Source organism: Meleagris gallopavo, chromosome 8 (genome assembly GCF_000146605.3).
Source record: "Meleagris gallopavo isolate NT-WF06-2002-E0010 breed Aviagen turkey brand Nicholas breeding stock chromosome 8, Turkey_5.1, whole genome shotgun sequence".
Taxonomy (NCBI): Eukaryota; Metazoa; Chordata; class Aves; order Galliformes; family Phasianidae; genus Meleagris; species Meleagris gallopavo.
The window spans coordinates 11166965-11191659 of NC_015018.2; the positions used below are offsets into that span (position 1 = coordinate 11166965).

Below are 24695 nucleotides of genomic sequence, written 5' to 3' on the forward strand. Positions count from 1 at the left end.
TTTTTACACAGGGGAAAAGAAAAACCCTCAGCGCTGAAGACAAACGTCCAACCTCTAGAGGTTTTGTACCCAAAAACTACAGGAGGTGAAGCTCTTCTGCTCCTGCTCTTCCCACAACACCCCTTCTCACACTGCCTGGCCTACCTACAGCCAGCTCAGCTCCAGCATCAGGTCTGTCCAACCACTGCTGCCCTGAAAGATTTCTATTACAAGATCACACACTTTTTTCCCTCCCATTAAGCACAAGGGGCAGACAACGTTGGGAAACGCACGGACAGGAAGTGCCTGTAGGAGCACAGACATTTGTCATGGATATTTGCTGGGGAAGGACTGAATCAAGGTCCTCCACATCCCAAATCATGCTTCTGAATCTAAACATCAACAGGCACTTAGGTCTCCAGTTGGAAGACAGGGTGCTGCCTTCCTGCATCTCACCTGCATTGCAAAGATTTGTGTGTCACATTTAGAATATTGCCCTCTTCTTCCATTAAAAAAATACTGTGTGATTGCACAAGGTAAATTGGTTTCATTACTATCACAAAATTAGAATACAAAGCCACTAGAAGCCCTTTTACAAACTCTAGTTCTTGCTACCCTCTTCTTGAACATGCTTACCTAACATACTTCTGTATCTCTAAAAAAATAAAATAAAATAATCAGGGAATTTTGCAAAAAGCACCTTCCCCAAATTCACATGGAGTCAAACACCCGATGTTTCCCTCAAGCATTTTACAAGCTTAAGCCAGCAAAATGCCTGTCTCACAGAATAAAAATAATTCCAGGCCTCAAGCAGAAAATGTCATGTTTCAACAGAGACAACCTACTGCTGCCTATGGAAACAAACAAAAATGTCAGAGGCGTCTAAAGACAGCAAGGTGCAGATTTGAACACTGTCATTAAGAGATCTTAGCAACCTGGAGTGTTTGGCCATAAATCCTTTAGGTCAAGTCTGACGAAGAATGAGTTCAGGATTATTTCTTACAGGGGCAGGGAGAAGGGGTCAGCATACACTGTCCCTTTTACATGAAAAGTGCACGTTATGAGGTCGGAAGCACAACGTAATAAAAGCACATGCTGTCTGCTTTGTACCTGCCAGAAATCCTGGTGGAAAGGGAGAGGGTTAGAAAAGGGAAGAAAATGAGGGAACGCTCAGTTACACCAAAACCAAAGCATCATTAGAATAAAGACACAAGTACCACAGATTAGTAGCTGGAAGAAACGCCCGCTGGATACCTAGAAACCAGAATGAAAGAACACACAGAGAAAGCAGAGCATTTCAACAGGATCCACCAAAGGAGCCCTGGGAAAACAGGCAACAGAGTTAGTGGCACAAGGCAACAGAAGGGACAGCTCCCTTAGAAATGAAGTATGTCCCACATGTTTGGTAGAAGAGGTAGGAAGGGATGGAGCGTGTACTGTATGTGGAGGTAAAGCAACTCAGGAATCCATAGAGATGTTTGTGTGCCATGCATTTACCTATATTAGAAGCAGCTAGGCCTTTTCTTTGCTAAGATTCATTTTTTACTAAAAAGGAACAAAGAGGAACATGCAGTTCAGTGTCACACAGATTCCAGTGACCCCCACACAGGAGAAGGCAATAAGGAACACAGAACTAAACCAAAACAGCCAACCAAAGCAGCGGAGAGCCAAGTTTGGCCAAGAGGAAAAAGCCAATGAGGAAAGAAACTCAAACAGGCAGCGGTGTCAGCAAAGAAAGCAAAGAAAGAAAGCACTCAGCTCAGTTCACAGGTTTGGTGATTACCTGCACTAAGCAGCATCCCTGTTTGCTTTCCCCAAGCCATGGGAAAGAACTCTCCCTGCCAGCTGGTTGGAACACTTCGGGGAACGGCAGAGAAACTTGCATACAGAAGAGTGAGGTTGTTACTTACATGAGGTGCCTCCTGCTTGTAATGTAAACGCGACCAGCACTAAGCAGGATCAGAAGTGGAATGAGTTTAAAAGCAGGAAATCTGAAATTAGACACTAATGTTTCATAGGTATTACAAAACAAGCTAGATGAGCACCTCGAGGTATCTACAAGCCGTAAACAGCTTTAGCTGTTACTGGCTTACACCAGCATCTCAAATGATCTTACCAAACACACCAGCAGGACCTCATACTCATTGAGATGAGTTCAGAGGACTCCTCAACTGTTTCGTTCTACTTAAGGTAAAGCTCCAAGGATCTTCCTTAGCTAATGAGCTCATTAAATTAACTGCTCACACGCCTCATACTGCATCCTTTTGAGAAGAGGTACTTAATACCAGTATCTCTGATGTTAACAGAGGCACTTAAACATGATCCAGTGGTTGGCACCTGAAGCAAAGCAGCACTTGAAGCTTACAGCAGCTTACACAATTCTGGTGCAAATCTTGTGCTCTTACACAAACCCGAGGAACCCAGAAATTCAAGCTAATGTATAGAAGCCAGTTTTCTTCATCTCCAAAATTAGCAGAAAGGTCCTTTGATTCTCCAGAAAAATCTATACTAAGGACAGTTCACCTTCCTCCAGTCCTTTCCATAGAGAGCCTTCCTGAGCACACTTTCAGGCTCCAGAGGATGCCCTTCCCATCACCTGGCATGACATCCTCCTCCTGCACTGCCTTCCAGCAGCTCTACAAGGCTTAATTCCAGGGCAGCTCTTCTTTCATGGACACGGCACCAGTGACAGGACTAGGCCAATCCTTGTTCTGGTCTCTCACACAAGCCTGCTACCTGGATGACTGAATTATTTGTGGCACACAGAGACTCTTCACAGTGGGAATGAGTTCCAGGTGTTGAGGTGGTCCTTACCTAACTATTCTGTCTTTACACTTCAATCAAAATGAAGAACATCAGAGAAACCAACACAAAAATACATGTAGTTTCAAACAAATTGCCAGGATAACACAGAATATAAACCTGTAACATAACAGCAGTTAGAATATCTAGACACACATCAAAACAACTCCCTTTTCCTTTTAGGAAGTGAGAAGGACTGAAATTTATGTCCGTAGGCTACAAGCAGCCCTACTATTTCTGGTAGAGACTGACTTACTGCTATCCAGAAAGGGAAAGCTTCTTCCAGGAAAGGGTACAGAAACCATCAGAAGTATTCACCTTGGTCTTCATTTCGTTAACACTCTGCATTTCTCTCAGGCATCCCAAAACATCTAGAGATGCCAACATAAATGCTAGCAGGAAGTACTTCATTTGCAAGTTTAATTAGAGGGCAGTGAAAGCCTCTCTAATTGCTTGCTGCAGCAATGGTAGCATGAGGGTAAGCTGCTCCAAGTAGATTGTGAGCTTTAGTTTGTATTAAGCAGCAGCAAGACATTCCTCCCACTGGAGTGCAAAAAGGGAAAGTCAAGTTTATTCAGCACCAAGCAAACAAGCTAGGTAGGTTTTTTCTACAGTGTGCGCTCACCACAACCATTTTCTGCCTTCACTCTCATGTTTATAACCAAGCTGTTCTGCTGAAAGATCCCTGCTCAGGCTCAGCAACACGGGGACCATGCTGAGTAGTGGCTCTTCTGTCTGCACAGGTGGCAGGGTATGATTCAGAACAAGGTGGATATGCAGCCTGCTCCAGAGGAGCACCACTACCAGAATCTCTATCGCTATCACCTCTGGGACATAAAGTTTGCCAATCACTAATGCATAAGCCAAAGGAACAGCAATTAAACAATGCATGAAAATGGAAATTTTTTAAATTACATCTGTACTACACACTCAACACCAGTGAAACCTGTGCACAGACACAGTTCTGCTTAGTAATGTGAGAGCTTATTTATCACCATCAACTTGCTAAGCAAGGATAAAAGCAGTGAATGATGAAAGTACAAGAAATTAATTTTAAAGTCTGATGCAGGAAGGAAATCTCCACGCTACTCTCTAAAGTGTTCCTTAAGAAGCGCTGATGAGCAGAATGCAGCTGAGGAACAGCATTCTGAAATTCAGGCAGACTGCACTCCTAACAAGAGGTACACCTACAAGATGGCAAAACACAAGGAGGGGCAAATGATATTTTTCCTTCAGCACCGAATGAGCAGAATGCTTTGCTGTTGGGCACCCTTCTACTCTGCTGTCATGAGACCCCACCTGAAGTACTGCATCCAGTTCTGGAGCCCTAACACAAGAAGGACATGAAATAGGAACAGGTTCAGAGAAGGACCATGAAGATGATCAGAGGGCTGGAGAGCCTTCCCAGAAAGGACAGGCTGAGAGTGCTGAGGCTTATCAACCTAGAAAAGAGAAGGCTCCAGAGAAAGGGACCTTATAGTGGCCTTCCAGTACCTAGAACAGGCCGACAGGAAAGCTGGGTAGGACTTTTTATTAGGGGAGGTAGAGAGAGGAGAAGGGAAAATGGCTTTCAACTGGAAGAGGATACATTTAGACTAGATATTAGGCAGAATTTACTTTTACACTCTTTACTTTGAGGGTGGTGAGACACTGAGACACTGGAATGGGTTACCCAGAAGCGTTGTGGGGGCCACCTCCCTGCAAGCACTCAAGGCCATACTGGATGGAGCTGTGAGACTGTGATCAACCTGGTCTAGTGGAGGTCTACCTCCCTATAGCAGGGGGTTTGGAACTGGATCTTAAATGTCCCTTCCAAGCCAAACCATTTTACGATGTGATAAAATGCAAGAGAAAGAAACAGCTAAGGTCTGAGCACCTTAACTTCACAGTATTTAGAGCTACAAGCTGGAATCTGTCTGGTCTCACATCAACCTACATGCCTGCTGGGGCAAAGTGCTTAGATGGCAATCAGGCTCAATACAACGAACATTTGGAGATGTTGACTAACTCATTTGTTCCCCACTGAATGAAGAGCAATCAAGGTCTCTTTCTCTGATTCTAGAAGTCTGTTGGGGGAAAAAGCACATACTGAAACAGAACCAGGGACAGAGCCTCCTCCCTGCACATTCAGCATGGCAAAGGAAAGGATGGGGTCATGTTGGTAAACAGATCTGATAAAAGACTTTCACTGTATGAGTGCTTCTGGGGTTTTTGTCTCAAAATGAGTTAGGGAAAAGTATTTAGGAGCAAATGACAAGAGCGCTGTTCCATTAATAAGGTATTACATTTACTTCCCTCTCCAGCCACTCTCTAAATCATCACTAAGAAAGAGCAGGAAGAAAAAAGAGGTATTGTGTTCTCACTGTGGCATTCAATCACACGAAGCAAGATGCTTCAGAAACCCCACATAGAGACACATCACAGCAAAAATCATTTGGCACTACCAGTCCCAATCACTGCACATCATTCAGCTGCTCTGATTGCAATTTTAAGTAAATATAATGCTTTCTCTAAGAAGAACAGCTCATATCTGCATATTAATGCCGCAGCATTTCCATCTCGACCATTTAAACTCAAAATTCACACCCACACTTTAAACTTGGTCTTCTAGTATATAATGAAAATGCAACTGGTTGCACAGCTGTTTCGATTGTTTTTTACTGAATCCCTTTCTAAATGAGTATTTACATGCAATCCTGGGTAGAAACTTTTGCTGGGAACCGAAATTATTTATCTTTTTTGCTCTTCAGTCACTATCTAGCTTGCATATTCCCAGGAATTTTTTGGAGCACAGCTTGCTCTCATCTGAATAACTACATACTCTTCTTGTTTCAAAAAAAAAAAAAAAAGGAATTTCCAGAGCAGAAGGCTGACTTAGAGCATGTACCTGCACCGAAAATCCCATTACCCCCATGTGACATCTGTAGAGATGCTTAAGGGAACAATGGGCTCTCAGCTTGCGGCATGAGTTCATTCTCTCTGCCAATGCTATGGAACCAAAGGGTCAGAACTGCATCTTCACAGCCAGAGCCACAGCTGAGCAAAGGCAGAGGAGGCTGTGATTCCCAAGAGTCAGCAGGAGTTGGATACAGGCAAGAAGGAAGACGTGCAAGAAGATTCAATCCATCAGGTGCTGCCCTGCAACTTGAACCTGAATGAGGGTCAGTCCTGCAGCACCTTGAGTGCTTACCTGGAAGGGAACAAGCATTTGTTTTAAACTGATGCCACAGCAGGCAGTAAGATGAGAAATACGAGTGCTATCAAGACAGATCAATCTGCTGTCAGCTTTTCTTTACTGAGGGAGAGCCAAGACCAACTTACTTCATGCTCTCTTCAAATGATTGCCTCACCTGGACATCATCACCACCCTAACAGTCAGAGCCAGCTTTAGTCAGCCCCAAGGCACCTTTAAGCGAACAGCTAAACAAACAATGAAGTCTCTTGCTTCATTTTCAATAGAGCTAACTGCTTCTAGAGTGTTATTAGACTGTGGGAAAAACAGGTCCCAGGATAGGGTAATAATGAAGACCACTATAACACCCCCTAAACCTGCTGCCTCACCTTCAGACCATCCAAATCAGAGAATACACACATCCAAATGCAGCACTGACACCTAGAAGCTGCTTAGAACTGTCTCTCTCCTCTGGTCAGAGGAGGTGATGTTTGGTACATCACATGCAAACATGTTCTCAGTTGAGTCCTCAGGGCCAAGTCTCAAAAGAACAAGAAGCTGAGTTAAGCAAACTGTATCCCTTTGGATCTTGTACCTAGTATGATTGGAAATGCTTGTACAGTGCTCAAGAACAGAACCACCAGCACAGACTGTGTGGTTTTCACCATTTCTTCCCTGCAAACCTTGTTTATGTAAAACCTAAAGGATGAACGTGAGAGCTTGACAAGGCAAAGCGATGAAAGCAAGATGATGTAAAACAGACTGCTACAAACCAGGCAAAGAAACATTTGATATTTTGCAAAGAATGTGCACTTTTTTAAAATCACAGAAAGCAGACATCATAGTTGTGTGGAGGAGAAGAAAACAAGTGTTCACAACACGCTTCACTTTTATGCATCAAAACAGCTGCCAAAGCACTACCCTGCAATTGTCTTTTTTCAAGTCAGCTCCCGCCTTGCTGCCTGGGGAAGCAGAACATTGCACAGCACAGATGACAGGGACCCCAGGTATTCAATACCCTTTTTTCTTTACCTTTCCCTACCAAACACAATACAAGGTAGGGAACTGCATGCATTCAGCCCACACAGTGTATATACAAGTCTTTAAATGCAAGTGTCTCTGTCGAAGCTTCCTAGAAATGCCTAACACATCAGGTACATCACTTGAGCAAGGAGGAGAATCAGAGATGCTTACTGCTCTTTGGAAAAAGAGAAGCTTTATTTTCAGATGATGCAGATGGAATGAAAATGTTGCTAAGCAGCCAGGGTTACAGTATGTGCCCACAGTGAGGTAAAAGAAAAGTAACCAACCTGCAGTTACCTGCATCAGGTCAGTATGGGCTGGTAGTCCTGGGGACAGAGCTACCTCCACACAGAAGGGATTACAGTGGGGTTAATCGGGCCTTCAATTTGCATAATCACAGGTAGGATGCCACATGCTCCATTACACAGGCAGACTAAACTACAGAGAATGCTCAGTGATTTACCAATATGTTTCATGTCAGCACAAACATCCAGAACAGCTGTGTGCCGCTGTGGAAAGGACCTAGGGCTCAGAAGGGGAATGAAGCAAAGGTATCTCATGTGGGAGGGATGGGGGAGTATGTGCTTGGGATGCAGAAAGGATCAGGTGTCTCCAGGAATCTGGAGACAAGCTAGAAGGGAAAGGTCAGGTGAGTTTTCCCTGAGAAGGCACAGCTCACAGGGCTCACTCATAACAAAGCAGCAAGGAAAAGTGATTACAACATACAATTTTCTGGCATACAAGTACATAAGAGGCAGCAATATTTTGACCATAAACAGGACATCAAGCTCCCTTTGAAATACAGTAACCGTGAGTAAGAAAGATTTCTTTATCAAAAACACTACAACACTGTAAAAGCTTAGAAGACAGTACTTGCACTTACACCTAGGCACAGTTAATAAGTACAGGAGTCTAGGTTAAAAAACCTCACTGAGTAATTAGACTGTTAAGTGTGTATGTGCTCACCTTCCCATCATAGCGTTTCACTATAAACTGATCCAGCCCCAGATCTGAAAGAGAAAAGAAGAGTATTTACAAAAATGGTCTTAGACAACACAAGCATTTCTTGGGCTTTCAGATACCGTAGTGATTAAGAAGTAAAACACAGTCTAAAGTACAAAGTGGAAAAATTGTATTTTGCATCTTCCTGTATGCACTTTGTATTTTGGTCACAACAGACGAACTTAAAGCATCAGAGAAGGAAACATCTATCCAGCAGGGGCAAGAACAGCTCCCAGCACTTCCCATGGGATCCAAAATGCCTACCCCAAATGTGAAGATCTCTGGTGTGACAGTGGGAAGAGGTCCTGCCCACAATGCTCCATGTAAATGCACATTCACAAAGCTTGTTCTTAGTAACATCTTTTGAACAGTTCACAAATAGCAAAATGAAGAATTGTTCCCATAAATGAGATATACTCATACAAATCCAAACCTTGTTTATGGTGTAGTATAGAATTGTTCCGATGTAATCAGATTTTCAAGGCCAAGAGTTGTAACTGCATTCACAAGTACTTTAGCTAGAAGGGTGCTTTGGAGAGAGGCAGAAAGGGAGGTTATGTATACTAGGACATTCTCACTCATACCAACACAGTAAGTACTTGTCTATCCCTACATGGGGAAAACAGCATTTTCAGAAGGGGGGAGCAGAGGCCTCCATCTGAACACCGTGCATCCTGCACATACGGGCCGGATCACAAAAAAGAAAAATAAAAGTAGTCAGGGAGGTTAAATTGAGCTTTGTAATACGAATCAAGAAGATGCATCCTGTGGAGATAAAGCAGAACTTGAACCAAATGCTTTCAGTAGTTCCGGAGCACAAGGGCCAATTTTCATTTCTCTAAAGAGTAAAACCCTCCAAATAGCTACATCCCATGCATTTTCTGTCACTGTTTATGATCATTATCACATGCTCATTTCAATTTAAATTAAAGGAAAAGGATGAAAAACAATAAAACCTCTTCCAGCTCTTTTGGAGGAGGAGCACACAGCCTGCTGCATCACCTGCCTGTGAAGGAGGGTGGTAAAACACCTCCCATCCACTGAAGAAGCTCGTAATGCTTACAGTGCTGAAAGTGAAGTTATTCATCACTCCAGGATGACCTCTTCCACCTTTCTGAGCCAAATCAGTTACAGCAACTCTGCCACCAATGTCAAAGGTGAAGGCGGCTGCCAGAGGGCTTTCTGTGCGTGTGAGCACTCAGGGCACCTTCTCACCATTTTGCATGCCCAACAGAGGAAAAATTGCACATTCAAGCACTTTCAGAATGCAACCTTCTCTTCTTCTGAAACTTTGTCTGAAGTTACAGAATAGAGCCACTCTGTGAGGAAGGTTTTGTTTAATGCATGTGTTCATTTTGCTAGAGAGGTCACATAGCTGGGGCACAGCCCTCCTGCACATCCAGATGCTGAGCAGGGCTGCTGTATGCCACGCATTGCACACAAGTCATTTCTCCTCCACATCTCATCTTCCCATGCCTGAAATGAGTGCTTGAGATACATCCCCGAAATGTACTCACAGAAAGCTGTGAGAGGACACAGGGTAAAAATAGCAGGTGAAAGTATGACTTAATGGCAAACTGCTCACACTTGTCACTGCTTGGAAAGCAAACAGGTTTCAAAGGAGACCCAAAATGAAGACATGTTCAAACACCAAGGAAAGACCAACAGCTTGTACATATATATATATATATATATATATAAGTACATATAAAGTTATTAAAAACAGCAAAATATCACCTAAAAAGACAACCCTAGTATGAATGCTAAAGGAAGAGGCAAAGAACATAACCTCAGTGCTCTCCACAGATGTAACACGAGGTGCAAAAAAGGAGGCGCAAAGGGGCTGCGACTGGAGGCAAGTACAGAGCACCACAGAAGTGACAGCAATAGACAGCAGTGGGGGGGTCAGCAATTAACCACTGTGTGGAAGTTCTAACTGCAGTGGATTGGCCTCTGGAGTGGTTCAGCTAGCACAGATGTTTGCTTTCATGCAATTCCCTGCTTGCTTTTGCACAGCATGGGAAACGAGAACACCCAAGTAGCATGAAGTTAACCCTGCAAGAGATGTGCACCTACAGCTTTCTCCAACTCCATCCCAACATCCAAGCTGCCAGGTCTGTCCTCAAGCTGCAGAGCTCTGAGCACATCCATATTCATTGAAGAAATTGTTTCCAACATCACAGCTGCTACAGAATGGTGATCACTGTTACCTGCATCATGTCAGGGTGCTTCACTTCTCAAGAGAGGCCAATAACTTTGTTTTATGCATCTCTCAATGATGAGAGATTCACATGTGCCACTTTCACTGCCCTTTTTCATGTTGCTATGTCAGCATGGATTGGAAGAAGCCGTTACACAACAAGCACATTGGCTCACAGCAGTTCGTTATGCTCAACTTGCCTCCCAGCCACACATAACAACCCTTCCCTGCTGCATTACCTATACCACATGTTAAGTTCATCTATAACATTCCCCTTGCAAGAGCTTCTGACTAAGCTAATTCAAACACTCTGAAAGTTAAGCCCAAAAGGCATGCGTATGTTCAAGGCAAACAGCTTTATTTCATGCATTTTTCCCTTCTCCAACTGTGTTTTTTTTAATGGGCTTAGCTGCCTATTTTTTCCACTAGACCTTTATCTTTCAGGCTGACATAAGGAAACCAGAAGGTGGACTTCTGCCTGATGCCTATGTTCTTCTTTCTTTACATTACATGCAAAAAAACAGAAGCCCCTTCCCAAGAAAACTTTAACACAGAAGGAATTCAGCACGCACATATGCTGTAAAGCTTAAGTGAGAGCCAGCAAAATGGTGTGAAGGAAGACCAGTGGGGACAAGGAAAGGTAAGGGCATTAGTTGTTACATTCCTGTGATCCAAAAGGCAGTGTTCTAAGGTCTAACTGAAATTCCTGCATCTTAGCCTGGGGTCATAAAGCAAGGAGCCTCTGGTTGGGCTGCTGCCAAGGAGCTGCGGGAGCACAGGCTAACACATGTGCCCAACAACAGCATCACCTTTGCCAGCATTCTGTACAAAGCAGAGGCTGGAGTGCCATTGTCCCAGAAACAGATCAAATTATGTCCTCCAGGAAGTGACCAGGAGAACCAAGAATTGTTTCAGGAGATTCCTACGAGCCACGTTGCTTCATTTAATCTCTCATTTGTTGAAAAGCAGCACCATGGATGCCACCAGGACAGCTCAGCTCTAATGAGCATTTCAGCTTAAAAGCACCGATGCGTTAGCCACAGGAAACACCAGGAGCACCCATTGTACAACAATTTCTTGGTACAAAGAGCCTTCAGCAAATCATTCAGCCAAAGTAACGGGCTTAGACTCCAGAGAAGAAAAATGAAAAAGCCAACCCCTTAGCATGCTCTGAAAAAACACAGCATTGCTTGAAGATCAGCCCAGCATGAACCCATTTTGCAGGCCTTCTGCACTTCTCCTGCAAAGTCACCCCATGCCAAAGAACAGCCCACAGCTCACATTGGTTTGATCTCACTGCAGCTATTTTAAGCTCATAAGGAAACTCAGAACTATGAACCACCCCAATCACATCTTTTACTTATCTGAAGCACTGTGCAGCAGCTCACTCTTTGCTACATGCCTGGGTTTCAAGGCTCTTTTTGCTTACCTAGCAAAAAGACTCTGCACCAGCCATTCACCTTCAGGAGCATGAACGATCTGCAACGACTTCCAAACCTGCCTGCCACAGCCAGTCTATTTGTAGTCCTCAAGTACTGCTGCACACTGCTCCTACAGATTCTGATGGTATCAGAAATGCAATCACAGAACCAAAAGCAGCAGCCATGCTGCCACAGGGGAAGCTAATGAAGCAGCATCACCCTCACTGCTACTTCAAATTAGATTGACACCACCGCCAATTCCAAAAATTGTACTGCTCCACGTTTCAAAGTAAATCAAAATGACTTATACTCTCTGCCTGCCACACTGGGGAGAAGACCATTCAATAGGAGAACTCTGTACTTCCTTCTTTCATTTGCAGTTGGGAGCGATGTCTCATGGAGAAGAAAATATCGCTACAAAGAAAAGAGAAAAAACTCACAGAAAAACCTGCTGCTACTCTTGTTCCACACTAGTAAAAAAATATGAAGTCATATACTTGTTATATTTCTATTGATTAATGAACATGTACACACCACAGGTTCACTCAAAGCTAACTAATTACCATGCTGATAAGTATCTGAACAGTTACTAAGCTCTTCATGTTATCCTGGAAAGAAAGCCATAGGCAGCAGATTATAGATCGCAGTTTTGAAAGGTATTTAACAAACAAGCTTCCAAAAGAATGGATTTTCTCTGTGATATGAACAGCTTTCCACTGTGATCGAGCAATCTTTCAGCTCCCTCTGGTCTTCAAATTAGATTTTCCACTGTTTGTGTAACAGTCATTCAATGGTTTTTCTTTTCCCACTGGTTATCACGACACAAACTCTTCCTCACAAGTAGATGAGCAAAAGGGCCAATTAAGAAGAATGAAGCACACAACATGCTACATTAGGAAAGGATAAAATATTGGACTGAGTTTTCCCATCCAAAGCCATAATCCAGCTTTGGTTTTCAGTTTGTTTTTTTTTTTTGCTGAATTTAAGATGCCTGAGATTTGTCAGAGGACACCAACATTGGGTATACACTAAAGTTAGGAACTGTTTTGTTCGTATCCATCTCCCCCTTTCCTTGCAGGCAAGTTAGCACCTCTGATGTATGCACTCATAACATAACGGAAGGGGGAATGGTCTTAAACTAAACCTGGCATCTCTCTTTTCCTCTTGGGTCTTAGATATCGTCGTTGCATACCTTTAGGGTTCTATACAAGCCTAGGGAGTCCTTCTCCTCACTATAAGACTGAGAGAACACTTGTCACACAGCTCATGACCGCTTGCTCTGTAGAACATGAAATTTGTACATTTGAAATCCAACCCAAAATAACAAATAACCACACTGAGTATTGTAGCAACTCAGAAGCTACCTTGTGTTCAGCTGCTCATGTTTGCCAAGTATGACAAATCATTTTTAAACTTGGAATTAACCTATACAGTCTTAACATGGCCTTTCCCCTTGCTCCATGCAAAGTTTCAGAGGATTTGTTCCAGTGAGGCCACAAGAGCTCTATCACCTTTCAAGCATTCACACCAACGCACTGCAAAGCATGAGGAGCTCTGCTATGTACTAAAGAAAGAATGGTGAAGCTTCTAAGTCTGTAGTCACAAAATGAAATACTTGGTGCCATACTCCAAAAAGTGATATTGTGTCTAAAGGTCTGTTGCGTTAAGCTGATTTTTTTTTCCTATGTACTTCGTTACATATTTTTCACGAATTCCACTCTGCGGAAGTCTGTACACCAATGCTGCAGTTCTGCCTTAGAACAACGTGGCCTCAGCCAACAACCTGGAAGAGCTCAGGACAGAATACATCAGCTCACTCTGTTCTTCACAGCTCCTCTTCTCCAACACCATCCTCCTGCCTGCAAACATTGCAGGGGCACAGCTGCTGCTTTTGGCAGCACGTTCCTTGTTTCTTGTAGAAGAAAAGAGAAAAACACTACAGGGTATGTCCAAGACTTCAAGTTTTTGAGCTCCTGCAGTGCGTGGTGGATCTTGAAAGACATCTATCATGCAAGCAGGAGTTTGAATTAACTAGGGATGTTAATACAGATGGAAGAACAGAATTGGTTTGGGTACAGTCTGTCTCTCTCTAGTGTGCTGTCATAAGACACAAGTTTTTTTCCTTCTTTTAATCCTCGTAACAAAGACAAAGAAGCAAACGACGGCAGCGGGATTTCCACAACCCAGCCTAGGCACTCGTGCAATGAGCATCACCACCCCCGTGCACACAGCCAAGGTGTGAAGGCACAGGATCGTGTTATTGCATGGGACAAGGATGCGATGGCTTTGCAGCACAAACCCAAGAATACCGCTTGCAGAATACCTTGGGGTCAGCAGGACTGCAGAGAAGCCTATAATTCAGTTCAAGCATTAGCTCATGATTACAGCCCATGTGATTACAGCCAGCCATGTGACCACATGACAGAGATTTCCAAGGAGCGCCCAGGGTTGAAGGCAGGACGCTCCCACCCAAGCAGAGGGCACACCTAAGTCATGACTAAGGGAGAAAGCAGCCCCAGCACTTCCTTACTCGCCTATAATGTAGATTACCCTATGAGTCAAAAGTACAAAACAAACGTTCAGTGCAAAAATAAATCAGCCAGCAGGTAGCAGTATGTCTTAATGAAATGTCTGGTTTTAAAAATCAGATCTCTCATCTTTTACAACTGGCTCGTAAAACATTTGAGAACAAGGTTATGGCTGGTTTGACTTTACTGTGGCACTAAACGTTTTACTTTTCTAGAGTTCATTATGTATTTAAAAATCATTTACCGCGATTGGCGCTCGTAAAGAACAAACAACCTAGCAGTAGCTTTGTCTGTAAGCAAATCCTCAACAGTAATGGTCCTCAAGACAGACTTTCAAGCCACCAAGATTAAAGGCTGCCTACCCCCCTGCTTTACCTGCTGATGGGCAGCCAAGGCCCAACTTCTTTTTCATTCCACTTTCCAAGAGTACCTGTATGACTCATGAATCTAATTTTTTTCTCCCTTATAGACTTCTTTGTGGCACTGACCAGCAGCACTTGCAGGCTCCTAAAAGGCTGTGATGAGCTTCAAAGGACCACTTAAGCAGCTCACCTAGCCAGAATGATAGTTGCAGCATAAGGTTAGCTACTTCTAAGACTGACAAATAGTTCACCTTGGTTTGTCTCCAAAGCAGATATTGCTGAGCACTCCTTCATATTTTCCGCACACACTTTAAAATACACCAACAAATTGCATTGCATGGAAGAAGTAGAGGAGAACGAGATGCCTTAAAATTAAGCATAGGATGGCTTCTACTTTTAATCAGACTGAGAAAAAATAATTTAGATGGGAAGACTCGCATTCAACCAGGTGCTACTGCTTTTCTAGGCACTAATTCAAGGAGCTTCAGATGTATAAAATAGTAACAAATTCAGTAATTATGAACATAATATTCTGTTCATTGCTCAAATTATTCCAGCACCAGTGAAACCACGTTACTCATCTGAAGAGCTACAGCCGTTTTCAGAAGTTGAAGGCATTAATATCAATTCAACAGCATGTTCTAATGCTAATGACAGCACTATTTTTGACTTCCCTCCTGCACACGCTTCATATTGTTGTTTTTTAAACACAAATGTACAGGATTTATTTAGCAGCTGTCACATAAGTTACAAAAACATTTTCATAGTTGGTATATAAACCCCACTCTGAAGAAGTTAACATTTGGGGATTGAGGCTCTCCATTAATGCCTGAAGTCAGAAAAGGAGTTTCCTCCTTTGAGATGCAGTGTGGGGGAGAGTAAGCAGCTTTCTTTCCTACAACTCAGCCAAAATATAAGTCTCCTGCAAAACAGAAGAGAAATCTTCCCGAACTCCATAAAACCCAGCCTCTTGCTAAATGCACAGAAGAGATTTTCATACTAAGAAAAAAAAACACTGCTCTTCACCCTGATGCCTCCCAAATCCCTAGAGGTGTCACAGCTGATGTGCTTCACAGCAAACAATAGAGAATCTGGAGCAGGCAGAGAGGAGCCCCACCCCAGCCAGCAGCACCACAGCTCAGTCAGGCACACAAGGCTGCCTGTACCCCTTTATGCATAAGATTCTCCTTGCCAAAACACCTCCTTCTACATGTTTAGGTACTGATCTGTTAGTGTTCCAACTGAAAAAATTCTTTCACTATTAAAAAAAAGCAAGGAAGCTATCTCTTCAAGGGCTCATGATTAAGAGATCTGTAGTACTACTTGAAGTAACAGGCAAGAGATCAAGATCATCTTGTTTTTGGGAATAGAGTTGGAACAACTAGCTTCAGGAGCTGCTTTCTGCCCCTAGAAACCCTGGGTTTAAAACTAACAAGAGGTGTACTGGGATCACCACTTACAAATCTGAATTATTACCATTATTTGGGAACACTACAAGGAAACCTTGCTTACACGGACACACGGCAGGCTCTGCTGGAGCAATGAGCAAGCTTGTGCACAGCTGAGCTGGCAGCCCTCTGCCTTACTTCTCTGCTCATCACTCCTCTGTTATCCACTTGCATTCCATTGCATTAGCATAAAGTGTGGGTCAAAAACAACTTCTTTCCCAGGGCAGTACCCCAGGCACTAGTCAGAGAGCAACCCCCTCATTTTGTGCTGTGCATGACAATGTAACAGGACAGATGATAGGCAACAACAGAACAGTTTGACAGGAAATTTAAAGATCAGGTAAGAAGAGACTGCAGTTTACTCCCTGTTGCTCTACTAGTTCCTCCCATTACCACACACGTACATCACTTACTTTCTGGTTGTTTCTCATTAGGTGTTATCGATCTCACGAAATCCTGCGGTGTCATAAAAACCTCAGATTCACCGTGTTCATTTATCACTTTCAAAGTGGCAAAGTATCGGAAGATTTTGTCTGGTGTGGAGTAGGCTCTGATCCGGTTCTCATATTCCATCACCTGGGAAATAAATTTAACCAGCATTAGATGCATAGTTTCACTTGAGACGCCAAAACTAGGAGCTATCATTAGACCGTTGAAGGTTTTGCCACACTGCAACTAAGTTGGGCGCAGAAGCACGCATATGAAAAAAAAATAATGCTAAAAGGGTCCAAAATATCCCTCCTCTGCTCAGCTTCTGAGCCACCAGAAAAACCAGAAAAACTGCAGGTATCAGCTCTTGATGTCACAGGATTAAGAACGAACACTATGAGAATTAACTAGAGGTAAAACTTTGCTTCCCCTCTGCCAGTATGAAGTATAAGGTGAAAGTAACCCTGAGGACACCTCAGCATTCATCCTAAACTTAACAAAGCACCAATAGCAAGTTCGTTAACCTAAAGCATCTCAGCATTTTCCATCAAACTCAGTGCTGAAGGGTGTGGCTCCTGACTGGTATACGACCTGATGGAAAAAGAGTGATTGAGATTGGAGAGAATTTCACTTCCACACTGAGGACTGGAAAAAATCCCTTGGAGCCACAGCTGTTTGCTAAATCATCAACCCTTTTTTCCCCTCTTTTCTACCACCTTGGCTAAAACCCACAGAAATGTTCCTCAGTCAGCCCACTTGCTCATTTGTTTTTTTTGTTGCCAGTAGTGATTCTGTATCTAGAACTATTTTTCCCCCATGTGTACACTACAATTAATCTAAGAAAACAAAGCTTTTATAAACAAAAATCACTCCCTCTGAGAAAAAAAGCATGAAGACCCACACTCTGTTACATGTTAGAGCAGACAACTTTCTTTGTTAGTTTGGCTTTTCATTTCTGCATTATTATAAGCCATGTTTAGTCCACTGTGTACTTGAAGCATTCAGTACTTCCGGCCAAGAGCCAGAGAATAAAACCAGCAATCTGCTGGAAGACACCAGGCAAGATCAAGGATACTGCCAAGTCATCTGTAGATCATTTACTACTTCGGTTCTCTTTCAGCCTTGTCCTTTAACCTTAACAACATTTCCACCCTGATGTTTATCAGAAAGAAAGCACCCTCTATAATCTGTCAAAGGGCTCATAATCTCCTGCCCAGGGAGCACAGAGCCTTTCCTCAGCACGTGCTATAGCTCAGCCCTCCAGCACCCTGCACCAAGGGTACGCTGTGCTGACAGCAAGTCCCACCTGGCACCAGTGGTGATACTGATGTGGCTGTGATACTATCTTACACCCTCCTTCCACTCTTCCTAGCACCACGACAGCTAGGTGGTCACACCCACCAGGAGCACAAAAACATCCCTACAACCAGTTCCCTTCCCTGCAGCCATCTGTCAATTCACAGAGCCTCTCTCTCACCTCTCCCTCTTGCCTTTGCAACCTACAGACTTAACGCAAAGTCCTCAAAGATAGCAATAATGGATGGAGACCAACTGCCCTGTTGCCTCTATACCTGTTCTGAGAGCTTCCTAAGATGCTACTCAGCAGGTCTGTGGCTGCCAACTGCTCTTGGTTTTAGAGCACAGGCCTTGCAGCTGCTCCTCCCCCAACTGAAGGTACAAAGCCTGACAGTTGCCTACTTACAGGAGGAGAGACGCTGCCAATTCTCCTACACTCCTGCCTTGGGGAAATCTTAAAGGCCTCTGCTTTACTGCAGTGAGGCAGCTTACATTCCGCATTGACTTCAGACACAGCAACTTTCCAACACGCCACTCAGGTTCCACACTCAGGTTCCTGAAGACCACCACAATCACCTCTGGCAAGAGAAGCAGAGTGCCCCTTTACTACATCAGCCCTTCCATTCCTCCTACACGTACTGCAAAAGGCAAAGCTGCCCCAGCTGACTCCCAGGCACTCATGAGGATACAGTTATGAACACACAGCTTGAGAGCAGAGAGGATTCCACTCCTTCAAATGAGCAGCTGAACATCCCTGCAAAAAATAGAATGCAAGAATGCAGCAGGTGGAGAGCTGACCATCTCATTTTGCATTCAGCCAGAGGAGCATCAGACTGCAAAGAAGGAAATGTAAGGGTTTTCTAATGGCAAGTTCTCCTGAAAACATACAAAGAATGATCTTGAATAACTCAATCTGGATCAAAAGGTGTCCCTTCTAACACATTTGTTTAGCATCCAACAGGCTGTTCCCATCACAACTGAAATCACTTCTTCCCCACACTTCCCAGAGAAATGAGCAAATGCAGCAATACACCACCCCTGCTGCCTACACTGAACTCACCATCACCTCACTGCGGATACATGATCTCACTAACTGGCAAAAAGTAACCAGTATGCTGTACAACCTCTGACCACAGGGCTGGGCTGATCACAAAGGCAGCTCCAGAAAGGAGTGGCTGTGATCCGGCAAAGGCGAACAGCTCCCTTATTGAAGGCTCTGGAAAGTGGAAGGCAAGCATTAACAAGGATGCCCTGACTGTGATGTATTTTGTGTGTTATTCCTTTCCAAAGGAGAGAAAGAGCACTTATGTATGCACACACCATTTGTAAGGTTTTTACACTAATTCTAAACAATCTTGACAGAGCTATCCTATATAAACCTCTTCCCACAGCTCTGTTACTGAAATATTCCAAGTACACTCCTGGCAAAGCACACATCCATATAAGCTTCCTTCACCTGTTCCACAGAACTGCTCAAGTTGGAAGGGACCTTTAAAGGCCATTTAGTCCAACCCCCCGCCATGAACAGAGACACCTACAGCTCCATCAGGATCTGACCAGCCTGACCTCAGGTTTCTAGAGGGATGGGGCACTACCACCTCTCTGGACAACCCACTATACCAGCCCTGGATCCAGTGGAGACCAGCCAAAAGTGATAGACTTGTCCCCGAAAAACTGCAGTCTCCTGCCATGAGGGGGCCCCCAGACAGCGTGCAGCTAGAAAGGAAAAGTCCCTCTTTGGCATTTCTTTAAAGAGCACAGAGAAGACAGACGAGCTAGTAATCCCTATTGCTTTACAAAACTGAAGCTGCTGTTGAGACTGTCACGTTTATGTTAAGCCTTGGGTTAAAAGGAAAAAAAATTCCACACAGACACAAAAATACAGCTCTAAATTAACATCTCTATTCACTTCCAGAGCATCACTGAGGCCTCCCTGACTACAAGAGAAAAGGATCTCTGGCAGTCCAGCTTCATTGCACACCCCAGGCACACTAACAAGGTAGATTAATTACTGTTTGTCTTCATAGAACTTCCTGCTGTAACACACACCAAGATTAAGTCTCAGCAGAATTACTGCTCCTGAGGCAGCATACCTGCTGGACTCAGCAACTGCTGTACACAAATCTCCATAAAGCATGCAACATCTTTAGCAAATCAATAAATCAACCCACTTGTGTGATGTACACCTGCTCATTAGCCACCGAACAATGAAAACCCTTAAACCAGTTTTTCCTTTTCTGCCCCACACAGTGGCACATGCTCTGGACGAGTCACACCAGCCCTACACCCAGAGATTTGTATTGCAGTTTCCCCCTCACTGAATCTCTGCCCAAAATAGCAATGTCACTTCTCATTTATTTCACCACTGATCAGCTTCATTAAAAGCAACATTGGGATAAGAAACAAGTGTTGAAATTAAGCTTAATTGAAAGCATTTTTCTCAAGAAAAACTCCCACACTATTTTCAATTAATTATAGGAAGAGCTGGAAATTTTTTTATTGCACTTCTGCTTTTTGTTTTCCTGAACATAAAGAAGAGCCAGGCGTTCCCTGGGTGCTGCACCCGACTGATGGGGAGCAGCATGCCCTGGGAACAGCCCTGTGTGAGTCAGGAGCCAGGCACACCTTCCACTGCCATCAGAGCACCCAGACAGACTGACTCACTGCTCCAGCACCAAGCACCCAGCCCCACTGGGTCTGCTCAGCCACAGAGCGCAGAGCCTGGGAGGCCTCTGTTTCCATATAATGAAGCAAAAGCGAGAGCAGCACTTGGTTCAAAAGAAGGCACATCTGGTCTTCGAGCTGGAGAGAAAAGGGCCTGCATTTGAAAGTGTGTGAGATTTGTTTTAATCTGTACTCTTCCCACTGAAGCTCCTGCTCCCAAGTCAAGCAGGCTGCACGCTGTTCCCAGTACACCCCCTTTGGAACCATCCATGCCTGGCTCGTGTCCTGCTTGGAAGCACAGCCACATTCCTCCTGCCTAGTATGGGAAGGAAGGAGCTGCTCAGCATGGGCACCGTCTCCTAACAACTTGTTGAAAGTCCCAGCTTGCAAGAGAGTGTTCCCCAGCTTCTTCAGCCAAAGCAACAAACCATATAGGAGAGATCAATCACTACGCTCAAATATTAAGAAGTGTTCTATCTGAAAAATAAAAGCATGTGTGAAGGTGGATCACATTTTTGCTCTTTGCAACCTGCCTCCACCTGCCCACAGAGAAGACAATCTACTTTTCTTGAGTGATTCTAGCATAAGTGAAGCCTCTGCTGAGACTGTCAGGCTACCCTGACTGTGAATTGACAAGAAAAAATTAAGAGGAGCTGGGAATTCATATTCTCTGGACAATTCTAAAAATCTCCGTGCAATACCCTGCAACATAAATTCAGACCAGAATGTCACAACAGGGAAAGTTCACAGCTCCAAACATCACATAGCAACTGAAACTGGTGTGATCTAATCAAGAAGAAAATAAGATTCACAAACTCAAAATTTATAGTGCTTTTTTCGGTTGTCATACGCTTTTTCTGGTTTTTGCTTGCTCATTCTTTTTTATGAAAAGCTGTTAAGCCACTCTATGACTATCCACAATTTAACATATAATGTGATGCAGCCTCCAGGATATGAACTTAAAATAATCACCAGAAACAAATTATACAGAACAGGAATTGTGAAAAGCATATACTCCCATTGTCCTCTTTGGCACTGCAGAGATATTAAATCATCAAACATAGCCCAATAAAACTGACATCCAGACAGGCTTAAAAAATAAAATACTGCAGCCTGCCAACTCTCAGTTACAGGACATTCCATCAGGCCAAATTGTATATCCTGTAATAACAGCATGCTTACAGATAGCACCAAGCCAGGCAGACACTTCTGAACAGCCCAAAGCTCTTGGGATCACCCACCACCAAAGGCAGGTCACAATCTGACGATACAACTCATTACTCAAACTTTTCTCCTCTTAAGATCACATCTCATACAAAAATCAAATAGGCACAGCAGACAGACAAACGGGATGCTTGCAGGTTTAAAGCCATTCACTGGTTCCATATTTTGCATTCACCACCCCAACAGCTATGAAGCAGAGAGCCATCCTTCAGACATCCAACAGGAGAAAAGCAATGAGGTGCTGAGATTCAGAGGCTCTGTAAGCTGTACTTCCCAAAAGGGCAGGTTTAAGTTTCAAGAATCTCAAGATATCATGCCAAAAAAAAAATAAAAAAAGAGGTTCCCAAAATAGGACGGCCATTTTCGAAAACAAAGACAAGCACAGCCCAAAAGCCTGACTGAATATCAGTCAGTGCTATACTAAAGGATGAATAAAGCGTTCTGCAAGTTTTTCCACTGCCATACAATTGCTGCAGGTATAAGATAACCAAGTTTCACACCTTACGATCCCTGAAGCCAGAAGACTTCTTCTTCTTCCCTTCTGGCTGAGTCTGCTCACTGCCCGACGCCACGGCCCTCCTGCCCTCATCGCCGCCGCTCTCCCCTTCCTCCCGGTGCTTCACCTTCTCACCCGGCTCTGCCCTTGAGTCACGGTTCACAGAGTCTTCTGCATAGGCCCTGCAACAAGCAAAAAGAAAACACGGTTCAGAAGGTTAATGAGAGGACCGATGGGAAGAGCACACCACAACTACTCTAGCCCTAAATACCACCAGTTTCTCAAAAAAAAGATTTTTATAGAAGCAACAGATGTGCTTTCGACTGCCAGCATGGAAGGATTCAGAAAGAACAGGATCTCCATTTCAGCACAACTGATGTGTTTGATTTTTTTTTTTTTTTTAAATCTCCAACAACCGACAGGCTGTTTTATTTCTCTCTTCTACCAACAACTTCTCTAATTCCCAATACTTCGGGATCTGCAACAACAAAAACTGGAGTTACTTATCCTCACACTAGAGGCTCTCTGTGTAGGCAGGGCAAAGAAAGGACCCTCTGCACTGGTCGGACACAAGATCATCAGCAGCCCTGTCTGTGGCCAAAGCACTACTCAAAGTCTCTGAGCAACATGCAGAACAACCAGCTAACAGTGTTGGAGTTAAACAGAAACACGATCCACCCAGAAGCCAGACAAGGCCACATCTTTCCTACACCCTATCTGTAAGGCAGTTAATAACCAGAGCTCAGACCACATCAACCATCAATAGGGTTACAATCTCTACACATGTTAATGCATCACAAAATTTGCAGCTAACGGTTTGGTTTAACTCACGCTTTCTGAAGGCTCTAACAGCTTGGGCAGCCATCCCAGCCTGTCTGTAACTCCAGCTAAGGTACCATTACTTTTGTGTTCCCGGGGATTTATTGAGAACTAATCACACATACAGGGCTCACACACAGCTGGGTGCTGCTCATTAGCCAGCAGCCAGCAAAGGAAGGCTGGTGCTTTGTGCTCCCTGCAACCACAGACATGATTATTTACAGCAGCATGACTTGGTTCAAAAGAAAAAAAAAGCTGCCTTTAGAGAAAAACAAAAGCTAAACAGAATTTTGGAAGTCTCTCAAGCTTCAAGCAGAAGGCTCTGCTCATTTCATCCTACCAGCTTCCCAACAAACAGACACAGTAAGCAAAATAGACAGAAGTGTATACACCTCTCCAGCAACACAGAGCTTTGCAGCAACCTCAGCAGGTCACATTCTAAGAAGAAACAAAGCAGGTTCTCCATCAAATAATTTAGATGTTACCAAGGTAAACAACACTCTCCTTACTAACATTCAATAACTCACTAATAGTTACACCATCGGATTAATTTCTAAGGGCTAAACAACTCCCAAACCTTTGCCATGGGAAAAACTCACCCATGGGAAACAAACAACTTTACAGAACAAGCTCCCAAAAAGAGTGCTTAAGAACAAAGAGGATCACTATAAAAATAAGCTAATTTTTGTACATACTGTGATAACTACTGCAGCAGACTACCAAAAGCACTCCAACAGCTGCCACTAAGTACCCAGCATTGCTTTGAACACAACAACCCACTATCCTACAACAAGGTTAAAGTAGTTCAGAGACTTCTAGTCTGAAGTGGGAGAGAATACATCAAACATAACACTGGGAGAGCTTCATTTAATAAAATACACAAGTGCTTGGTGAAGAAGTGTACTAATGAAGCCTATTTGCACAAAAAGCAGAGTAACATGCCAACCTATGCTTCCTGAAAAGGTCCTGAGGCTTTAAGTCTCACCATCTTTAAGACTTTCACTGAACCACATCTGGCTCAAACTGCACAGCAGTTGGACAATGTGGGGAGCAGACCAGGGACCACACGCTCTGTTACATTTTGGCCAACGCATGGCTGGCTCCAGCTGAGACTCCAGCAGCAGTGCTAAAAAGAAAAGCTCTTCTCTGTAGGCAGGACATCAGCCCCAGGCAGTTCAAAGAGAATCCCTTGGGACAAGGTTCTGGGGACAAAACAGCAGTAAAAAGTGATTGCTTGTATATACAGCTAAACTACTCCATATTAAACATACCAGAGAATAGCTGTACCAGGAAAGATATGCTCTTGTACCATTTGACTGACAGCAAACCAGGGAAGGAAATAAATATAACTTAAAAATCAAACCTTTTCTGCAAAACCTACGCGTTCCTTCAATCCATCTTGCTGTCAAGCTAGTTGGCCACTGTGATGCAAACATAGGCTCTTCAAACACAGTAGGCTCCCTATCCTCCCTCCCCCCTTCTAGTTTATCTAGGTAATTAACTCTCCTCTGCAGATGTATCACGTACCCACCATACAAGCAAGATGAAATATGAGAATCAAAGCAGAATTTATTGCCTACTTCACAAACACGGTTGCAAATAATATCTGTTACTCCTTGCCTCCAGACCACAGTCCAAACTACTCACTGAAATCAACACAGAAGAATCTGCTCCCCACAAACACCTACAGTGAAGTACTTTATGACCTGCACAATCCCCTTCTGTTTTAAATCTTGACTTGCATAACCAGCAATATCCATACAGCATCCATATAAAGGAGTTCTTCAGTGCAGACCCCAGTACAGGCAAAAGAGTCCCTTGGTTCCAGAA

The 24695-nt window shown here is 43.7% G+C and overlaps 1 protein-coding gene across 8 annotated transcripts in view; it reads right to left on the bottom strand.

Annotated features, from left to right (window-relative positions):
* The window catches only part of MICU1 (mitochondrial calcium uptake 1), a 93464-nt gene that overhangs the window by 46393 nt on the left and 22376 nt on the right, over positions 1 to 24695 (bottom strand). For all 8 annotated transcript variants that reach the window (XM_010714320.3, XM_010714319.3, XM_019617552.2 and 5 more), the window contains 3 exons: positions 22051 to 22228; positions 16351 to 16513; positions 7943 to 7986 (listed from right to left, as the gene is read on the bottom strand). In XM_010714320.3, coding sequence (XP_010712622.1) covers positions 7943 to 7986; positions 16351 to 16513; positions 22051 to 22228 — 385 coding nt within the window. The remainder of the gene's footprint in view (positions 1 to 7942; positions 7987 to 16350; positions 16514 to 22050; positions 22229 to 24695) is intronic.